At 44.7% G+C, this 22,801-nt stretch overlaps 1 protein-coding gene across 8 annotated transcripts in view; it reads right to left on the bottom strand.

Annotated features, from left to right (window-relative positions):
- Mast4 (microtubule associated serine/threonine kinase family member 4) overlaps positions 1-22,801 on the bottom strand; it is a 606,534-nt gene that overhangs the window by 150,930 nt on the left and 432,803 nt on the right. Inside the window, exons 1-2 of one of the 8 annotated variants that reach the window (XM_052160081.1) lie at positions 17,243-17,431; positions 16,923-17,034 (exon numbers count right to left, since the gene is read on the bottom strand). The exons of 5 other annotated variants lie outside the window; for them this stretch is intronic. In XM_052160081.1, the coding sequence (XP_052016041.1) occupies positions 16,923-17,014 (92 nt within the window). In that variant the 5' untranslated portion in view covers positions 17,015-17,034; positions 17,243-17,431. Of the gene's footprint in view, positions 1-16,922; positions 17,434-22,801 lie in introns of those variants that run through there. 2 more of the 8 variants (XM_052160086.1, XM_052160080.1) reach the window with 2 other exon arrangements.

Below are 22,801 nucleotides of genomic sequence, written 5' to 3'. Positions count from 1 at the left end.
GGTAGCCTGCCAAGGTCGCATGCCTAAGATGATGCAGAGCCAGGTTCTAACAGAGCCAGGACCAACCCCAACCCCAAGGCTTAAATCTTTCCACCCTAAGAGCAGGGACTCTCGGCTGAATCCAGATGAAGAGGGGTCCGCTGAGTGAAATGGAGCAAGGCAAACCCTTCCCAGCTATCAACACTCAAGCAAGGCCCACCTATCACGACAGGGCTGACGTCATTGGTGGGATGGCTCAGCACAGCAGAACCTGACAACCTGAGTTCTGTCCCACAGGACAGAAGGAGCAAAGAGACTCCTGTAAACTGTCCTCTGACCTCCACATCTGTCTCATGTCACACGTGCCTGTGTGGATGCAAGCATGGGTGCGTACTCTAAGTAAATGCAAAAGAAAAGAAAAGCAGGAAAAGAAAATGCGGAGGAACGGAGGAGCCGCGTGACAGGTGAAACTTCTCCCGCGCTTCCGCTACTAAACTCTCACGTTATATGGGAAAGGCGTCAAACTCTGTCATCCTGTGACAGATTATGGCAAACCTAAAATGTGGTCAGCACCTTGTAGCTTGAACATGCTGTAAAGCTTTGCAAAATAATCCCACTGATCTTCACGTGTCCCATGGAACGAATTATGTAACGGTGTAAGAACGGGATGCGGCTGGCCTTTGCTCTTCGGACTCTGTGACTGACTGGAGACAAGACAGCGCACTGCTCTCCACTGCCACTTAAGGGCAAAGAGAAACTGTGAACCCCACAGTTGACTGCCTGGAATCCAAGGGACAGCAAACAGGCAGTAACGACAGTGAACCTTAACCCCACTCCACCGCTATGCCTCGGGAGAGATTAAAGATTCTCTTTTTACCTTGGTTGTGCTATTTGAAGCCGGAAGACAAGGTTCAAGTCTGTCTTTGTCACTTGCTTCACGAGCTAAACATTAATTTTCTCGTCTTACAGTGGGAGAGGGTGTCAACTCTATCTTCTTGGCAGGCTCATTTTTAACATAAAATGCAATACTCTCAAATTAAAAAAAAAAAAAAGTAATTCCGAACGTGAACTTAATGCCCATAAATTTTAAAATATAACACGGATTTACTAGTTCAAGAGAAGTTTCCATGTAAAAATTACTCTTCAAAAAAAAAAAACTAGAAAATATCATTTGCAGTTGCATAATTTATTTCTGAAAATTAAATGATTTTTTTTTTCCACAAAGGACGGGGTGGGGTGGGGGGAAGGAATAGATGGAGCAGATGGACTCATTGTTCCCCACCCCACCCCGTGAAGAAAAGACATTTTTGCACCTTACAAAAATATACTAATTGGCCTGCCACCTGGCAAGCCTGCTCACTTGCATAAGGGATAAAGTTAAGATCTTGAGATCTGACATTTATGCCGGTGGGGAGGTGGCAGTTAGGATTGGAGTGAGCATTAGAAATCCTAAGAGAGTGTTTCAGGAGACCCAAGTACAAGAAAAAAAGAATAGGACCTAAGCCCCGAGAGCTTCCATGGTGACAGATAGCATCGTCACTTGCTCCTGCCTGGCACAGCTGGACACAAGGCAGGGGCTGTGGACAGCCCCAAGACGATCGCTGCCCCCCCCCCCTTCCCTTCCTTTCCTAATTCCTTCTCTCCCCTGCTTTGGTCTGGTTTGGTTTAGTTTGGTTTTTTAGTACTTGGGGTTGAACCCAGGATGTTGCATACACCAGGTCAGCGGTACCAACAAGCTTTGACACAGTAAGGACTTAGTCAATCAAACTGGTTTTGAACTCACTCTGTGGCCCACACAGGCACCGATCTTGTGAATCTCATGCTTCAGGCTCCCAATGCCGGGGATTACACCAGTGACCACCAAGCCTGGCTCTCTCAGACTTTCCTTTCTAATTAATTAATTTATTTTAATTTATTTACATTTCAGGTGTTATCCCCTTACCCAGTTTTCCCCTCTTGCAGAAACCCCCCTCCTTATATCCCTCCCCCTGCTCTATGCGGGTATTCCTCCACCCACCTACCTCCACCTCCCAGCCCTCAATTCTCTTACACTGGGGCATCTATTCGACCTTCATAGGACCAAGGACCTCTCCTCTCACTGATGCCTGACAAGGCTGTCCTCTGCTACATAGGCAGCCAGAGCCATGTGTACTCCTTGGTTGGTGGCTTAGTCCCTGGGAGCTCAGGGGGTGGGGTGGGTGGGGTGGGAGGGGGGTGGGGGTGGGGTGGCTGGTTGATATTGCTGTTCTTCCTATGAGGTTCAGCTCCTGCAGTCCTTTCTCTAACTCCTCCACTGAGGACTCTGCACTCTATTTGTAAGGCTCTGGCAGGGCCTCTCAGGAGACAGCCATATCAGGTTCCTTTCAGCAAGCATTTCTTGGCATCCACAATAATGTTGGAGTTTGGTGACTGATTCTGGGATGAGTCCCCAGGTGGGACAGTCTCTGGATGGCCTTTCCTTCAGTCTCTGCTCTGCATTTTGTCTCCTTATTTGCTCCCGTGAGTATTTTGTTCTCCTTTCTAAGAAGGACTGAAGCACTCATACTTTGGTCTTCCTTCTTCTTGAGCCTCATGTGGTCTGTCTCACAGACTTTCTTGTATACTACAGATATTTCTCAACTCTTCTATAAGTCTAACTGCTGTGACTATGGGTATTTTAAAAGAACCTCAAAAGAGAAAAGCAGATAATGAAATGGGAGGTAGAATAAGACGTTTGCTTTGTGATGTGAGTGCTCATTTATGCAGATAGTTACAGAGGAAAATCAAACCTGCATGGGCTTAACAGTGTTGTACCTGCGCAGACAATTTTCCTCTTTAGGGTCTTTGTCATGTGCAGATGTCAGGTTATGCTTAAAAGCTATTTAAGCTTCCGTGGTCTGTCTTTTGAAATCCAGGCATTACACACACACACACACACACACACACACACACACACACACACAATGTAAGTAAAATTTCTCCCCATGACCCGGTTTCCATCCCCCAAACCAACCTCAGATCACTTTTAACTATTTCCCACTTGCCAAATTGGTTATCTGTAGGCTTCTAGTAACCTCATCCATGTAGCATAAAAGGGGCTATTACATACTAACATGAACAACATAAATCCATAAGCTTATGTGTTTTAAAAATATCTCACTATTATGCATATTCCTGCTACTTCACTTGATGTTACAACCATATAATAGCAACCATATTTTCCTATGAGAATTAAGTTTAAAATAGATGAAAAACTGTAGCAGGGTTCCCTGGATGAGGTTCCACAAGAGGAGTAAAGGGCCTGGTAGAGAAACTGCTTATCGCTGTTTCAAGCCACAGCCCACCCTGGGATGTCCTGGAACTGACTATCTAGCCCAGGCTGCCCACAGTCTTCTAATTCTGCTTTAGCCTTTAGTTCTGGGATTATAGGTAAGAGCCAAAGCACCTGGCTGAGAAACTAAAAGTTTAATAAAAGAAAAAAATAAAATAAGGGGCTGGAGAGATGGCTCAGTGGATAAGAGCACTGGTTGCTTTTCCAGAGGACCCAGGTTCAACTCCCAGCCCCCACATGGCAGCTCATAACTGTCAGTGACTCCAGTCCTAGGGTATCTGACACCCTCACAACTATGCCCAGTAAATGAATTAAAAAAGGATAATAAAAATAAAAGATTTTCACTTTTAAAAAGGGATACAGGGGCAAAAGAAATCTCATTCTAATTTTACATCAACATGATCACACCACTGAAATATTTAAAACTCGAGATAACAGAAACATTCTATATATTCCTTTTGGAATTAGTGACGTCAGTTAATTATTAAAACTTAGGGTAACACCATATGTAAAGAACAAACTTGGCCATCTATAAAGTATCTATATTTATCAACATGATTTCAGAACGCGCACACTTTGTTGTCTGGACTGTCTGTCTCTACATTAAGCTAATTCTAGCATTAGCCCCTTAGGTGAACTCCCCAGAAGCAGTCTTGTACTTGGGTCAGTCATCATGAAAACACCTTCGACAGTTAAAAAGTACCCCAAAGGAATATTTATCTTCTACTGCCTTTGAAAGGGGCAGTAATTCCTTAGAAAGGGCTCAAATGTTCTAACACAGGAATACAAGAGGCAGTCAATAAAAGGTTTCTGTTGGTTTAGAGACTCCTGGACACAGTATTTGTGTCTTCTGCATCTTGTAGACTATTTATAGTTTATTCTGACGGCTTTGTTTTATACATTTCAGAGCAGTCATTCCTTAGATCTTAGTGATCTTCTCAGAGGAAAAGACATATTTAAGTGGGTGGCATCAACCAGGGCTCTCTTAAGAAATTAGCTTACTATGAGCAAATGAAATCACAGTATTTTTAAAAAGAAAAGAAGCTTCCAAAGAATTCATTTCTAAAAACCTCCTTCCTAAAAGACGCCCCCGCCCCCCAGAATTCCTGGTATTCTCTTGGTACTGTCAAATAGGACGCAGGAACTTTGTCTGTTCTAGGCTGTGTACTACTGCACCCCGCACATCAGCACGGATTTTAGATCTGTGCATAACGCCCACGCTCAAGTGAATGCACAGGCCTCTATAATAGAGGCAAATCTCGGAGAAACAAGCTGGCTGTAGTGGGGTGTTCCTCATTCCAAAGGCTGTAAAATAGCAGCTGTTCAGGGCTCCATCCTAAGAAAAGCTTCACTTGAAATGCATAAGCCCACTCAGACACCATTATAAACTGTGATGCTTTAAGATGAGGAAATTACAGGAGCACACATATACAATTTCCACTAATGGGAAAGAGAAGCAGCAGGTGGCAATTTTAAAACAAAGTAAAACCTCCTTCTATTTTTCACTCCAGCCCCTCAGACAGCAGGTGGCATTTCAATAGCAAAGATCAAAATTATCGGTGCTCTCTGCTCCACAAATCTCTCCTGAATTGCCAAGAGGCTGCTTGGTCTGTAAAATTAACACACTATAGCCTTGCTTTACAAACATTACTTTCACTAATGAGACTGCTTCTGGAGCCTACTTCCACAGGCATTGGGGTAGCAAAGTTCCCATCTGGGCTCACCACGTAATTCTGGCAAAGACTTGGGGACTGCTACATTTCTCCGAGTCTCCACTTGTCATACGTATCACCGCTATAATAATGTCACCTTTACAGCAGCATTGTGAGGATTTAGTACACTTCATATCAGATTCCCTCAGCAAATACTCTCCCTATCCCCTTCCCCCCCCCCCCCCCCCCCCCCCCCGCTGAGGCTGGTAGATCTCATCTGCTGGTTACTGTATGCTACTGTAATTATTTGCCAACATTTCTTTATAACCCCACTGAACTGGGCTACTTAATTAAAAGGACCATGCCACACATTATCTTTGTTCCCCAGATGGTTATCATAGCCCTGGTCCTGCAGAAGGCACTGGATGAGTCCTGGAGACAGAAACGGAAAAATTGCCGCAGTGTGGCGAGCCCTGGACCCCATCCACAGAAGGTCAAACAGTGCAGTCAGGTTATTAGGTTATCAGGTTTCAGAGGGTGATTCAGGCTCATCCGAAGAAATCTCCCAGAGCAGTAAAAGGGTCACACAGAGATGTGTGACTCATAAGTCATCCCCTCCAAGTATTTTTAACTGTAATTAACTTCCCATGTTTCCGAGGTAACTCCTCCGAGCTTGGCTTCTCCGTCTTCTGGCTCGGTTTATAAACATCTGGCTTCTCTTTCGAGCTTGTAAAGCAGCACAAGGAGTTAGCTAGCCTCAGGATTGGAGCTCCCACCCCTACCTGATGCAATTCCGACAACATCTTTAAAACCTCATCTGTGACTAGGAGACAAACAGAAGAAAGCAACAGCAAGTCCAAAGGCACTTTAGTCTAATGGCTGTAACTTAGCGTTTAAGATGCATACACACCTGGGACTTCCCCACGAAGTCCATACATGCTGAGCCATGAACTCCCTCCAACCATATTAGTTTCTCTATTAAATAGATTTGAAATCAAACCTGTGAGGTGGCTGAAGGAACAGCTACAAGCCACTGCCTGCTGGACACACCTATAAGAACAGAAGGTTTTGCAAAGTAGAGCTGTTTCTTCAGCGCCCAGCTGAGCATGTCACTCACAAGGGAACTAAAAGACTGGCTTACAAGGGCTCCAAGCTCTCTGGAACAATGGGTCATGACGAGCTTCCTTAATGCCAAAGAAAGTGTTCAGAAGTGATTTCTGCTAACTGAAAGAAAGTGCAAAGGGCACATATATTTACTCTGGCTTAGATTCAATACTTCTGCGTGTCTCTTGGTGCCAAGAGTCAGAACCATGTTCCCTCATGAATTCCCAGCCTCGGTCCCTTTTGGCTAATCTGCATAGATCCTAGGGATGTTGGGAAAAATGTGGTATCACAATAATGTGTGAGAAGTTAAATACTTGTATAGTCACCCACAGTTTACCCCAACTGTGATTTGGCACGGTAGACTAATATTTAAGGAAGAATTTCCCAAAGTGCTCATAGAGAGCTCCAGTAAGAAGGCATCATGTGATAAGAAATCTTCACAATGTCAAAGAAACCAAAGTCCAGTAGGAGTGAGAGTCAGAGTCATCAGATGGAAGAAACAGGTTAAAGGAAACAGGTCTCCAACCTTCTTACTAAGAAAGCACCACAGGGCTGGTAAGATGACTTAATGTATAAAAGCACTGCAGATCTGTGTTCAGTCCCTGGGATACACATGTTGGAAGAAGAGAAGGGACTCCTGCAAGCTGTCCTCTGATATGTCCACTCACAAATACACTCAGGCTCAGGCTCAGACGCGTGCGCACACATGCACACATGCACGGGCACACACACATCATATACTTGCATACATTCATGTATGCCCACATACTAAACCAACTAATGATTTTTTTTTTCAGAGAAAAGCAAGTGTTTTCGCAACTTAAAAATCCTTGATTTCTAAGACTAATTTACCCAACTGACATGTATTGAGAAGTAATGCCACATAGTAAAAATATGACAACTGGAACATACTAAAGCCATGACCTAAACATGTGACCACACACAGGAAGCCCCAAAACACACAGAAGATTATGATTCATAAGGACTCCAGAATCAATCAGAAGAACTTCTATCCAAAGCAGTCTGGACTTCCATACTTGTCCATCTGCCGCTCTGGCCACCCAGAGACAATGAGCTAGCTCCCATTCAGAGAACTGCCACGTCTGGGAAATGCAAATTGAACCGTTTGTTCAGTTTACCCAGGCAGGTGACAAGCAGAAGACTGGCCACCTGCCTGCCCTCTAGAGCAGTACAGCAAAACTAGTTAGGGGTGAACGGATTCTCTGTTTATGTGGATGAGCACTAGGATGAAGGGTAGAAGGTAAATAACTTTGATCCTTACATGCAAAAATCAAACTACTATTAAGTAAGGTGCTTGATGTTTGATTCAGGCAACCTATTGGAAAATGCTTTTGATTTTTGCATCCAAAGTCTAGACTTTAGCCAAGTAAGAGGAATACTTTTACAGGAATTCTTTCTCCAGGTCCAAGATCAACAAGCCCTCAAACTCAGACTTAGGAAACAACATTACATAATAGCCACCTAATAGCTATTGTTTTATAGTACAAAGGGCTCATTTGGCATTTCCTAGAGAGCTTTATTCAGTTGGTAGCTTTTCCCATGACAGACATACTCTCTTTACCCCAGCCCTCCATGAATCCATAAAAGAAAACATTTAATAACTTTAATTTCCAAGGTAGAGACATCTAGCATGCTGCATTCCACAAGACACACGTGTTGTATGTGAAGAGGGCATGTATGTTTTTAGGTAAGCTACAGGTGCAGTGACTTCCTCCAGATTTAACAGCCAAGAAGCTAGGCAAGTGTGTAGGTAATCCCCCAAGGGTGACTCTTAAGGAGGTGACACAGTCCATCCTGAGACATAAACATGTGCTGAACATTTAAAATTAGAAGGAGGCATGGTCAAACAAGCAGCTACAATACTCATTGTGAATAAAAAAAGAAACGAGCCTGCGGAGTTCAGTGTGCTTCCTTCTAAGCCCAGGGCCATAGGGTATGATCTCACCGAGATCACCAAAGCGATCCATCAGGCGGCTCTCTCGGTCCCAGCTAGGTGCTGGGAACCTAATTCATTGTTCTAAAACACACAGGCGATGTGAACTCCATGTTGGGTGAGAGACTTTTCAGACTCACGGAGAGCTGGTTCTCAGCTCTGATGAGGTTGAGATGTTATGTCGAGGTTTGCAGTTTGCCTGCAATTATAGTGGATAAATGACACTACTACACTTAACAAAACCAGGGTCACTGATAAATTGAAGACCCAAATAGGAGCAGAAATGAAAATTCACCGGGGTTCTATAATAAAGCAACCAACAGGGTGCTTAAGAGAGGAGATAAACATTAACAATTGCCTATTCTTAGCAATCCATTTTACCTTCAAGTACTGGCCAAAGCCTAAAGTCTACACTAAGTTCCTTTTTTTCTTTAAGACAAAACAATATGACTGTTCAGTCTGATATCAGTGTAATTATCTTCTCTAATAAGCATGTCCGATAGCTAAAACTCCCCCAGGTCCGGCTATTCTATCACAAAGCTTAAGGTCAACATTTTAAAAATTTACAGCCAAGTTCTGGATGGAGCTCCCTAATTTCCAGGCAGATAGAGGGAAAAGAAAACAGAAAGTATCGGAACTACAAAAATTAACAGCTCGTGTGAACTTTTATTTAGAGATTTCTTAGTTACAAAGTGTACCCATGTATCATGAAAAACATGTTTGTGACTATTACTATATAGCCAGCTTCTACTCAACAGAGAGTGATGGCTTCCAATAGACAAGGTTATATAACCATCCAGCCACTTTCCTCCCCGTGGCCCCAGGCCCCCTTTTAAATATCTTGGCTCTCCTCCTTAACTTTCAAAGCGATTATTCAGTTACCATGATGTCACCCTCAAATGACTAGATGACATCTAGTGAAGATAAGTCAAGTTAAAATGAAATACCTTTGTGTGTGCTCACACTGGAGTTGGGTGTGCACCGGACATGCTGAGGAGGGTCAAATCGGAATCTTTCCAAGAGAAGAGCTACTTTTATTCTAACCAATACGCAGCAGAAGACTCCCCAGACTCATACAGCTCCATCCCAATCCTAAGTCTTCTTCCTCTATGGACCATCTCCCTACAGGGACTGAGGATTTCTTGATAGCAGTATCTCTCAGCTTTTTAGTCTCTTGCAAACCTTACGACTCCCTTGCTTTAAGAGATACTATTTAAACTCCTGTTACCACATATATTTGTAAAGAAAACCAACAAAACCATAAAAGATGAACACATTCTTTCCCACTGCCAATCTTCCCACATCCTCCTACCTCCCTGTCCCAGTACCCGGAACCTTAAAACAGCCAGCCAGAGAAGCACAAACACATTGCCGGGTTACAGGATGAGACTCCGCACCTTCTCCAAAGCCTGGGCTCCACATCCTCATCGTTTATTTTCAATGCATTTCTTTTTCGAAACCTACTTTTTCACTTTATACATCTCCTGCACTCTGTGCCTACCCCACACCCCCATCACAATACACCTGAACACTCCAGGGTGCCACTGACAATTTGGGAGCTCCTGTTCTGAGCCAGGCTGGCCTTGAACTCAGAGAAGTCTACCTGCCTCTGACTCCTGATTGCTGGGAACTGGTCAACCATAAGGGGAACTGCAGAGTCTGTCAGAACTCCCCATCCTATGTGGAAACCCAAGCTGTCAGTAGACAGCAGTAAGAGGCATATATGCCAAAGTCTTGGAGTAGAGCCCTCTCTTCCCAGGATGGATTCAGGAAAAGGTGGGGCAGGGTGTGGTGGGTGGGGTGGGGGAGAGCTCTACAAGGAAGCTTCGGGGCAAATCAGCCAAGCAGGAGCTGACTGGATGAGAGGAAGGCAGGGCAAGTCCTGCAGCAATAGGCAAGGTACAGTGGAGAACAAGAAGACAGAAGGATGAAAGGAAGCAGTTATGAAACAGGCCTCGACAAGGCCAGGAGTGGGAGGAAATGGCTCAGGGACTCCGGGAGGGAGGGGCCTAGCCCGCAGGTCAGGCACGGAGAGGCGTGGAGGAGCAACACGTGGGGCCTGGTTTCAGCCACCTGTGGAACCAGCTGCCGGGCGAAGGCCTGGTGCCAGGGCTCAGAGGAAGCAAGTGAGGGGAATTAGGCCCACCAGGATCTGGGGCTTGGGTACATATGTACGTTTGGGGACAGGGTGTCACTATTTAGCCCTGGCTTCGCCAAGTAGACCAAACTAGCAGCAATCCTCCTGCCTCTTCCACCTGAGTGCTGATATTATAGGTGTAGGCTACCTCACCCAGCTGAGTCAGGACTTTAAAGTGGAAACTGGAGCAGCCAGCTCTAAAGGGAGGGGAGGGGAGGGCAGGGGAGGCTCAGCTCACAGGCCGTGGGAGGAACTTGAACTTCCAGGGAGGATGTGAAAAGGAAACTTCTGCCCTTGCCAATACTGGTGATGAGGCAGCCACGCAGTGAGCCACTGTGAGTAAGGGGATGTGATTCAGGACCGAGGCTCCTGGGCTGCCTGAACAAATAAGGCTTGGCACCATGATGCGCGACCACTGGCTGTAGCTGCCCACAGAAAGTTGTCACCAGCCAGTCTGCATTTCCTTACTTCATCCCTGCTGGTCAAATGCCTGCCTGCTCAGTGCCTCGCTGGACAACTGTTGACGCTGGGGCCACTGATGACGTCCCCACTGTGTGAGCCAGCGACAGCCCCCCCCCCCCCACACACACACACACCGAACCCTTCACTCTTAGGGGACTTTTCCCCTTTAAAGTCATCTCTGCCCATTCCTTCAATGTCGCTCTGTTTCTCTTCCAGACTGAGTTCATTTACACCTCCCGTGATGATTTCCAGGTCCATGCTCTATACCTAAATTCAACTTTTTGTCTGGGCACTTTCCTTTTGTCCTTCCTACCTCAAGAGTGTTTGATGTTCCCAGACAGTTGTCCCCAAATGTGTCTCGCAGTCTTCAGTCTCCCTTTAAATATTACCTTTTCAAAAGACCTTCCCTAGCCACTTTATTTAAAGCAGTCTCCGCCCCCCCCACCCAGGCCCACAAGGTTACTCTCTCTCCCTTCCGTGCTCTTGCTTACAGCTGTCGGAACACTGACCTCAATTTGGCAATGGGCTTTTTTAGCTATCTGTTTACTGGTGAGGCTGACACACACTGTCTGACTTATTCGCTACTGTATCCCTTGCCTCAGCATGAACTGAAGGCAGGAATGAATTCCCTGTGGTCCTTTGGACATAATCAAAATTGCACAAATGTGGTTTTAACTGTCTGGGGGATAACAAGACGCAACTCCAGGTAGACAGCCCGGCCCCTTCTCCCATTCCTCACATTTGCATGTTTGCTGACTACCACCCAGATGGCCCTCAAGCCACAGACACCCACCAGGGCCATGGTGGAATCCTTTCTTGTCCAAGGCCAGTGGCTCACTGGCTCCTATGAACCTCACACCCTTAACTTCTCTCCCAGGTAGCAGATCCTCTCCTTAAAACTTACAAAGTTTCAGCTAGGCTAATGACACGGTGTCTCACCCTGCATCCAGCCAGAGCTCTCCAGAGACGCTAGTCACCTCCTTTCCCCACAGGATTAAGGCTAGGCTCCCTCAGCTCTCCTCAGCCACGCTGCTGACTGCCCAGCCCATGTTGTAATGACCGTGGTGATGTCAACAGCTAAGATTTATTCAGAGTTTTTATTCACCGGTAATTGCATTAGGAAAATAAAGGACGCATTAGCCAAGCTGGAGCTGAGGAGAGATGCGAGCACAGCAGGGTGAGCCCTGGTAGGGATGAAAGGAAACGGTAATGAAGCTTACACACAAACTAATTCAATAAGTAACTTACTTATCCCTATTTCAAAGATGGAGACACTGACGTTCAAGAAAGTCAACCCATCCAACACCATGGGGACCAGAATTAAACTCGAGTGTACTAAATTCAGATCCAGCTGCGTCCTCCTCGTTGCCTCCTTACTTTGTTTTGTTGTTGTTTTGTTTTTGTGCCCAGCCACAGTCTGGTTCTTTCTGCTCTGACAATGTGTGTATAGCCCTGGCTGTCCTAGAACTCAAGCTGTAGACCAGGCTGGCCTTGAACTCAGAAATCCGCCTGCCCCTGCCTCCCAAGTATTGGGATTAAAGGCGTGCGCCACCACTGCCCGGCACCACTGAGCTTTTGTTCACACCATTTCTACTTCCTTTGGGAAGGCACCGTGCCCTCCTCCTCGGAATAGCAGTGTCTCTTTCAGAATGTCCTTGACTGTTGCCTTTAGCATTAGGAGCCTCTCCTGGCTCCCTGGATCCAGGTCTCTCCACAGCTCTGGTGTGCAAGGCTTTCCTGGTGGTTTCACAGAAGGCGCTGGCGGCTTGCAGCTTTGAGTCACATAGATACACGCTAGATACTTAACAGATGTCAATAAAAGAGGTGAGTGCAAACTTATTGACTCGCTGAATGTCGGGGCAGAAGAAAAGTCCAGCTTCCACCCTTCTCGTCTATGCCCGAAAAAAAACCAAACAAAACCTCCTCACTGAACACTATGGATGGTTCTGTAGGCAAGTGCTCATAAAGAGTTACAGAGAGCCATGTTGGGATACCAAGCCACCAGGCAGGAACTTGACCTTGACCAAGGTGAAGTTCCTCTCCCAGCCTAAGAGCAGGAATTCCATAATCCCCTCCACCTACGGTGGAGCGCTCAAACCAAGGTGAAGCCCATTGTTGTCCAAAGACCTGCAGTTTCTAGAGAGGCACTAGCAACCGGACTCTGGGGGAGGGTCTTCCCCCCCTCCCCCCCCTATATATATTTGGAGACCCCCATTAAACTTTGAGCTTTGATCAGGAAATTTGGCTTCACGTTTCTCCCGTTACTACATTCTATCCCCAGTTTTCCTTCCAGGTCGACGTAACTGTGGGCGCTTACAAAGGGCTGATATCGGCCAGGCAGTGAAGCAGAGGCAGGTGGATTTCTGAATTCAAGGCCAGCCTGGTCTAAGGAGTGAGTTCCAGGAGAGCCAGGGCTACACAGAGAAACCCTGTTTTGAAAAAACCAAAAAAAAAAAAAAAAAAAAAAGAGTCAAGCCAGGTGGTGGAGGCGCACACCTTTAATCCCAGCACTTGGGAGGCAGAGACAGGCTGATTTCTGAGTTCAAGGACAGCCTGGTCTACAAAGTAAGTTCCAGGACAGCCAGGGCTACACAAAGAAACCCTGTCTCAAAAAACCAAAAACCAAAAAAGAAAAAAGAATCAATATATTTTTGTTAATTATGACAGTTAAAAAACCCTTGCATATACCCACTGCTCAGAAAAACCCCAAGGAAACCCCTAAATTCGGCATAAAATTGAGAGAGGGGAAAACAGTAGCAACAGAATTTCTTTTATCTCTTGGTTCTTACAAGTTGGAGTCCTCAGAAAAATACAAGTTGGAGTGTGAAAAAAAGGGGGGGGGGAGAATTTGCTCGAATGGATTAAGCAGAGCAGGGTTCGAGTTGGTGTGAACAAAGGTTTCGGTGATTTGGTGATCTGGCTGTCACTCGGGTTTGGAACTTGTCATTACACCAATGACAGCATGCCAGATTTTGGAACAAGAAAGTGGAAAAACCAAGCACCTCCAGGCCTGCTGGAGTAGTGGTTTCCAACCTTGGCAGGTCAAACAACCTTTTGACAGGTCGCATGTCCTATATCTGGCCTATCAGATATGTACATTTTGATTCATAACATAGCAAAATTACAGGTATGACGTAGCAGTATCATGAAGGACTGTATTAAGGATCACGACATAAGGAAGGTTGAGAACCATTGCTCTAGAGCCTTTCAGGTCAAGCAAAAGCCCATTCGGAAACTCAGCATGTGACCCAGAGGCGCCTGTGGCTAGGGGATGCCTGACCCCCTCTGCCCCACCCTTCTTAATCCAATAAGAAGAGAAAAGGCACTAGAACAGAGGTGCTGACGGGACCCAGGTGGCTCCTTTCCAAGCATGCTATAGCTGCCGATCGGTCTAGGAGGTTGAAGTTACATCCCACCTTTCTCCATTCTAAGCTGAGAAGCTGGGAAGAGCCTATCTATGAAGTTTGGCAGCGCACCTGAGGTGGCCTGGAGAAAGAGGGGGAAGGCCAAAGGTGGGGGAGGGGAAGGCCAGCTCCACACAGGGCTCTCTGAACTGTAAGGCAAAGCGGAACCTAGGCAAGTATGGATCCAGACCGCCAACTCCTCCCAAGGCTGTGCCAAGTTTGCTATACAAGGATTACAGTACAATCCTAAAGATCTATGTGTGGAAGTCAGTCTTGGAGTCCCTTTCCCCTAGAGCTCCAGGACTTCCAGGCCAGGCAGGACTCTGAGTTAAAAGAGTAACCCTAAACACTTTCCTGTGAGAGGAGAGACTGATAAGCCAGTGCCGTACTGGACCAGCGAGGCTACTGTGATGGTGGCTTATACAGTGAGTGACAGCACCTGTCACAATTCAGGTTTTTAAGGTAAGCATCCAATCGCTCGCAGTGCAGGAATGAAGAACGCCTTTGGAAAGGACAGAGTCTTCAGGTAAGGATGGATTTGGAAAAGTCAGCATTTAGATCAATTAAGAAACATCCCTAAAAGGGAAGACCACAGTGTAAGAACACACTCTGTATCCTTAGGGAGAGACACAGCTGAAATGCATAGCCACGTGCACACCACTGGGACAAGGAAGGGGCTCTAGATCTTCATACACATTGAGCTCCCTCATCTGGACACACACTCAAAATCCAAACTGCCCGAAAATCATAAACTCGGAGTATGTTCAAATGTTTTGGGTTTTAGAGTAGTTTCTAATTAGGGATGGGATGTTCAATCAGTGCAGTCTGTGCACACATCCCAAACTTTAAAATACCAGAAATCAAAAATTCATTGGCCCCAAGCATTCTGGATCAGGGATATTAGCCCAGTAAGCAGGGAGGAAGGTTGGCCTGTTACTTAGACAATAACTAGATGGACAGACGTGGGTAATTTCCAAACTCCACATTCCTAGAAAGGAAAAAGAAAAGCCATTTTTTCCTGCTTTCTTGAACTGAAGACAGGCCCATGACTGGGAGAGAGAAAACAGTCCTCCTCAATTCTCCTCACCCAGGTTACATCAGACTTAATTGGAGTGACCAGGCTGGACCAGATGTTATCCTAACTCAGGTCGGTCCAGCCTGAGAATTCCTTACACTTTACACTCTTTCAACAGGACCTGCGACAGGTGGGCAGGGATCAGGAGAAAAGGTTCCACCTGCTTTTCAGGACCAGACACACAGGTAAAGGCAGGGCCTCCTTATCTCTCCAAGAACTGGCTCCAGGTTAGGGGAGGGTTGTGCTGCAGCAGGGAACGGCCCCGCTGGGAAACAGCAAGTGTTCTAATCAAACCGAACAGATGAGAACCTTAGTGTTAGCACGGCAAGACACAATGGCCCGTTCATAGAGACCCTGGATTTCCTCCTTGTTATGTGGAAAACTTGGGATCATGGAGAACACAGTGTAAAGAGACTGGAGATGGCCAATACTAAGAGATATTCTGGACACAAGTATATCACAAAACAAGAAAAAAAGCTGCAGCCCTTGATGAATCCTATGTGATTTAGGACATCAGTACTGTTCAAATTGCATTAATGATATGATTTTAAAGCCTTCCAGATATCTCTCTCTCTCTCTCTCTCTCTCTCTCTCTCTCTCTCTCTCTCTCTCACACACACACACACACACACACACACACACGTACACCTGCGTGTGTGAACATGTGATTTGTGGCTGTACATACATGAAAGAGTGCTCTAAAGTGCAAGAAATAGTGTAGCAAATTCGGAAAAGAAGATGGCCCAGGTTTTGAAAGTACTTCCCATTTGCATTTGCACTATACATAGCTACAGGTATCACCGCACGGAACACAGAGATTACAAAGTTCCAAATCTGATAGTTGGCATCCTGTTTATTTGACTGGGCTGTTTCAAGCATGCTCGCATGTGCACGCCAGGCCAAATTTTGATTTAAAAAAAAAACCAACCAAACAAGAATCTGTACTTCTACAGAGCTCGAAAGCCACACTCATGCTACTTTTTGTTTTGGACAGAAATGGGGATGAAACATGTCTCCTTTTCAATCACAGCTCGCCAGCTGTCTGCAAATGCATCCGGACCTCCCTCTCACTTGTAATGTCAGCCCCACCTCAACTTTCAACAAACTGTACCCCACCCACATCTATTCTGTCATATATATATATATATATATATATATATACACACACTACATACTGCATATATAATATATATACACATACAATGTATATGTTATATATTACAGACAACGTATATGTGTCATATTACATATACATGTATAATATATACACATATACACACATACACGTGTGTGTATAATTAATATATATATATATATACATATATAATAAATGAAAGATGAAAGACTGGCTTTATATTAGTAATAAATGTCATCCAAACGATAAAAAGTCAAAATGCCAAAGTTGTACAGACCTTTAAAAGCAGTCACTGTGAAATGGGCTCACTTAGGTTATCTCCACAACATAGATTCACATGGTAGGTGGAATATCTAAGAGGGGGGAGCCTCTGGAAGGCTCTATAAGGAATGCCAGTAGGCCCAGGTCTGGGTGAATGAAATGATAAAAATACAAGTAGACAAATGGACAGACACAAAGAGCCCCTTTGCAAGGCAGGGGCGCAAGGCAACGCCTGAACATCCACACTGCATAAGAATTCTGAGGCGCGCACTCATGGAACCCCCAGGAAGCCCCACGGAGGAGAGGAACTACAGAAACAGAGACCCCTGGCAAGGCACAAACTTTTCAAACTGCCACCAACAAACAAAATACCAGGCGCCAGCTCCGGCAGCCCCCCAGCCTCTGGTAGAGAGCATTCCCAGCTCCGGAGGAAGATCCCGCGTTTTTACCTTTGTGTGCGCCGAAGCCTGTTCCCACTCCTCAAATGAGGCAAAGTAAAGTTTGAGAGCACAGTCCAGAAATTGGGGTCAGACATATCCATTTCTTTCTTTCTTCAATTCACTGTGAGTTCAAGGCCATGGGATCAAAACGGAGATGGGGATGAAAAAAAAATAAAGGAAAAAAAATCCCAATTATTTACTCCCTCCCTCCAGAGAAAACGTGCGGTGAACTGTGGTCTCAGGAACAACTCGGAGCCTGACTGAGAATTACCCGTCCCGTGCTGGCCTTTAATTAATGCACAGCCATCTGAAAGGTTCAGGAAACTTACTTCCTCTTGTGTTTGCCCTCTCCTAGGAAGCCTTGGCCAGCTATAAACAGTAATTACAAGAGTTTAGCCTGCGTTCTGCTCAAAATGCTGTCTCCGTGTGATTCAGTCCAAGGTACTTTGTCATCTGTTTGGCAGATACCATTTGCAGCTCCCGGAGGGGTGGGGCGGTAGGAGGAGGACTATTTTAAGTCTTTGGTTCCGGGAGGCTGTTGCTTATCAGAAAACCCATTCACATCCGAACATGCCCAGTGCGAAGCTTCCTTTTGGCGTCTACATACAAGGAAAAGAATTTGAACGCAAAAGCTGCTCTTGCCCTCCCCTTCTGGGGGTGGGGGGGAACCCAACACCATGGAAACTTGAAAGCACTTTTAGAAAATTGACCTATGGGAGGACTTGAATCTGACACCTTTCTGAGGGTGGCAGAGCTCTGGCTCAGTCCCCCAGCTGGGCCTCGGGGGGAAAGAGAGCGCCCCCCCCCCCCCCCCACACCGTGTACTCTGCCCAGGAGCAGGCGCAGAGCTGGAGCATCCTCGCAGCGCCCCCATCCCAGGGTCTGAAATGGATTGTCCCTCAAAAATAAATAAATAAGTCCAGCTGCCGCACCGGAACACTAGTGTGTGCTGTGCACACCTGAAAGCTTGGGTGATTCACCACAGGACGAGGCACAGTTGTGGCGCTCGCTCGGAGGGAAGTCCCTGATGACTCCGGAGGTGACGCTACCTGTTGTCTGGGAAACGCATGCACACGCCAAGCCACCACACTCACCAAAAAAACCTCAGTGACACAAAATTCTCGAGTTTACATCCATTTGTCAGATGACTTCAGTGCACACCTGTTTGGCCTCATGGATTCGAAAGATGGATCTAATTAATGATCACCTAGGACATGTACATATATACTACTTTAGCAACATGAATTCCTTTCCCTCCTAGTATGTTAAGAGTTTGATGGAAAGGAATATAGATACAGGAAAAGGATTAATCTGATTGTTACTTAGGGAAAAAAAAGCATGGTATTTAAATAACTCCCCAAACCACGAACATTTGGTTCAAAAGTATATAAAGAAAAAAAAATAGAATTTAAGTCAGTTACTTTTAATTTAATATTATATAGCATATTATTTAGTCTTGTGGTCCACAGAAATATTTTCTTACCCAAAGACTCCAAACGGGTTTGAAGTTCCCCATCAAGGCATTCATGCACACAATCCCATTTTCTCCTAGAGTCTCCTTGGATCTTTGAGACTCAGAAATAAAAGAAAATCATAGAATCCATTCAATTTTACACAGGGGAAACTGAAGCTTTGAGCAGTAAGTGGCAAAACCAACCAACCAAACAAACAACAAAACCCAACGTTTTACAAGATCCCAAAAGCTTCGGTTCGATGCCTCTGCCTTCTCAATAACCATCCTCTCCGGCTTTTGGCTTTTTAACGTTCTGAGGTACAGCCACCCCTCTGCATTATATAAAACATATAAAACAGTCAGGTATGGTGGTGCTCACGTGGATGCTGAGACGAGTCACTGACTGGGTTCCAGGACAGTCTGCTCTATATAGCAAGACCCTCGCTCAAGAATACAAAACCAGAGAAATAACAACAGCAACCACAAATACAATAAATACAATTGTGCGACTGGTGAACTTGTGTCGACTCTTTGCTTTTTTTTTTTTTTTTTTTTTTTTTGGTTTTTCGCGACAGGGTTTCTCTGTGTAGCCTTGGGTTTCTCTGTGTAGCCTTGGCAGTCCTGGAACTCACTCTATAGACCAGGCTGGCCTTGAACTCAGAAATCCGCCTGCCTCTGCCTCCCAAGTGCTGGGATTAAAGGCGTGTGCCAACACTGCCTGGCCTGTCTTTTGACTCTTATGTTGTTTCCCAAACACTATGTCATAGCATCCATTTATTTTATATTGGACATTACCTAGAGATAGTTTGCCACTCGTAGAAGGATGTAGAGTTCCCATGCACATACTCTGTTTTATAAAAATTTTGGTAGAAATATTAGGTGTTCTTTATTTTATTTTTGTGTATGTGGGAGTGGCACGCCTGTTTGTCTATATATGTTCTCTGTGTAGGCGCCCCCTAGTGGCCAAAGGAAGTCATCCTGTCTCCTGAAACTGAGATTACAGACAGTTGTAAATCAAATGTGGGTGCTGGGAACTCAATCTGCAAGAGCATCACTGGTCTCTGGGATCTTTTGAGATCCTAGGACAAATGCATACCTCATGGATAGCCAGAGATGCCTGGACACTCTAAACAGTGTAAAGTACACTCTGAAAAGTGTGAAGTAACCCATGCTGTAATAGGGTTTCTCTCTAGTGACACTGTAGCCTGGACCACTCTTCGGTTTGGAGGTGCCCTTGTACTTTGGGAAATGTTAGGCAACATCCCAGACTCTGTCCATAGATAGCAGAGGTGCCAATCAAAACTGTCTACAGACACTGCCAAGGCCTTCTTGTTGGGAGTCACTGTTCTAGGTAATGTCTCCCTCTGAGAAAGGCGTCACATTGTCTTTGATTCTGGCCTCAACACTTAATCTAACCTTAAGCAAGTCACTGCATCTCTGCCTGTTTCCCTAATTATAATATAGGTCTATAACAGAGCCAACTTCTCGGAGTCGGCATACGAAAATGAAAATGAGCAAATCCATCTAAAACCCCTCCATGTAATGTCTGTAGTGAGCCAGTGCTAACAATATGAAGAATCTAAAACAACATTTTACTCGATGATGTAATCTTGGAGCAAAGGGCATTCCAGCATGTGAGCCCTCCAGTGCCCTGAAAGTGGGTCTCCCCAGACAGCAGTCACACAGCATTTACTTGTCTGCTTACTGCTACCTTCCCTGTGAGACTTTGAGTTGCTTAAAGCAAAGGCCAGATTATATATTGGTCTCTGTATTTCCAGAACTGAATAAATAGCCCCAGACTTACACAGACATTTTTAAAGATGCATTTTGAATAGACAGTTCCACTGTCTAAGTGTCTATTCTTTCTCCTATGAGACACAAAATTGACCAGTATGAAGAAGTCTATCAACACTCTCACAGAACCCTGAATTCTCAATGTTCTTCTAACAATGTTATTAAATTCTGAAGGCTTTCTCTTATGACTCTTTGTCATCAAGTGATGAAAGGAGATCAAGTACAAACATTTCTTAGGTCTTAGCATGACTTCAGGAAATACCACAGGCAAACACAAGGAAAACTCCCCTCTGAGGACCATCCCTACATTCCGCAGACAAACCAAAGATTTTCTCAGCTTGTTGATGGAGTGGGGTACTGTAGGCTGCCAGAAAAGAGCAACCGAGGTTGGGAGAGAGGATAGGAAATGGTGATAGAAAAACTGTGAATTCAGGTATCTCCCTGCTGAAAGGGAGGGCATTTGAGGGATAAGAAATAGCTGACTAGCTGACCATGAATATTAAAGGACTGTATGAGCCTAGGTTTGCATCCACAGAGGGAGAAGGTGTGGGAAGGGGAGTCAAGTTTCCTAGAGGAGTGCTTCGTCACAAGTTAGAAGATATACATAGGGTGAGGATTCAGCTCTGGATGGGTTTAAGAAAGACCCAATGTCTTTACTTCCCGACTCTCCTATTCTCCATAATCTTTCTAAAAAGTTTATTTAGTCGGCATTGCCTATGAACATGACAGCAACTAAAATGGATACATCGAAATAATCAAACCTTCATTTCTCCTCTTTCCTGCCTCTGCTTTCCATTTTAAAGATATCTGAAACCTTCAGATACTAATAGCTACTGTTAAAGATTTTTTTTAAATTATGTAATAAAAGTGTGAATGTGCATATATGTGTACAGGTACTCAAAGAGTCCAGAAGATAGATACCCAGGATCTAAAGTCACAGAGCACTGTGAGCAACCCAGCATGGGAGCTGGGAATCAAACTCTGGTCCTCTGAAAGAGTGGTCCATGCTCTTCAGTGCTGCCTGCCATTTCTCCGGCCCCAACACTAGTCACTTTAACTAAATATATTTGATTATTTTCACTGAAAAGGTTTGGGAAGATCTGGATTTATCCACTCTGAAAACGTAAGACTAGGTAAAGTACACACATAGCTGGCAATACATTAGCTAATACAGAACAAGGACTTGATAGATTCCCACACTCATTGATGGTAAGAGTGGGCGTGACACTCAAGTGTAACCTGTCTTCTAACCTGTATGACTTGATTTAGTAACCTATGATTCAGAAGACAAGGCAGTCGGTAAACACAGGGTTGAATTTGTCAGAATTACTGACATTTTCCTACAGACAAAATAATTACATAGATAGAAGAGGAAGCACAGTTGAGTTGCAGTTGCCATAAAGCTGCTGAACTATGAAGAAACTGAGCCTTCGAAGTCCTTAAGAGCACAGTTGGTCTCAGTCAGTACTCTCTCTCTCTCTCTCTCTCTCTCTCTCACACACACACACACACACACACACACACACACACACACTCACATGCACACACTCACACATATACACTCAGCAAGATTTTCTATTTATTGGACAAACACTGAGCCAATACAGCTTGGATCCAGACTGCTCATTCATTGATCAAAATGTCACTCTCAGTCACTGCTTTTCTAAGGAAGGAAAGTGGGATGGGAAAATAAGCCTGTCATCCTACTGGGAGGCTAGCTCTGGAAGAAATGATAGAAAATAGAAGATCTACTCCTTCACAATTAATTCCTTTCGTATATTTTTTAATGTCCTTTTTACAGACATTTTACTCTCCTTCCAGATACTTAATGCCCAAACAGAATAGTATTAAAAATCTAATAGCTATGGACTCTTTTGTGTGTATTACAAACAAGGAGATTGGACACAGAGTTTCCGTGAAGACTCTACCTGATCCTGGCCTAGTGGTGATTCTGCTGTAAACTCACTTGACTCTTTCCAACCCTGTGTCTTCTTCACCTAAAAATGACTATTGCTCAAGGTTGTTCACATCTGTAAGTCCATAGATCAGCTTCTAAATGCTCTCCTGAACTTAAGGGGAAAGGTCTGATATGCGCAGTGACTTTTCCTTTTTTTTTTTAATTAATTAATTAATTATTTCCAAAAATGTAGAAAGAAAATATAAGGAAAGGATATTATACACACGAGAAAGAACAAAGACTATAATGAGCAGCCGGAAGACGGAGACTCTCAGTGTTATTAAACAAATGGGTGCTTAACAATACTCAACCGTGAGAAAGAAAAATGATAAGGAACTGGTAGGGATACGTCTGAATGCTGAAACCCATGGCAGACAATAATCAGGTTGTATCACCCTAATAAAAGTGGGGGGGAAAAGTACCATAAAGTAAGATGCAGAGTTCTAAAATTATTGGGTAAGACAAATAGTCGATTTCTATTTCTATTTCCTAATAGCCTATCAGAGAACTATGTAATCCTCATGGTTGGCGTGAAGAATATGTTCTAGTTGGTGACGGGACAGAACAGAGATGGGACAGAATGGGAAGAGAATGCAGTGCAGGCATTCTGATCTTAGAAGCAGCCGATCAGAAAGGTAGCAGAGAGTCAGTAACACCAGTGAATCTAAGAGAACAGAAGGGACA

Source organism: Apodemus sylvaticus, chromosome 16 (assembly GCF_947179515.1).
Source record: "Apodemus sylvaticus chromosome 16, mApoSyl1.1, whole genome shotgun sequence".
Classification (NCBI taxonomy): domain Eukaryota; kingdom Metazoa; phylum Chordata; class Mammalia; order Rodentia; family Muridae; genus Apodemus; species Apodemus sylvaticus.
The sequence above is the reverse complement of the archived record's forward strand: the minus strand, read 5'-3'. Positions and strand labels throughout refer to the sequence as shown.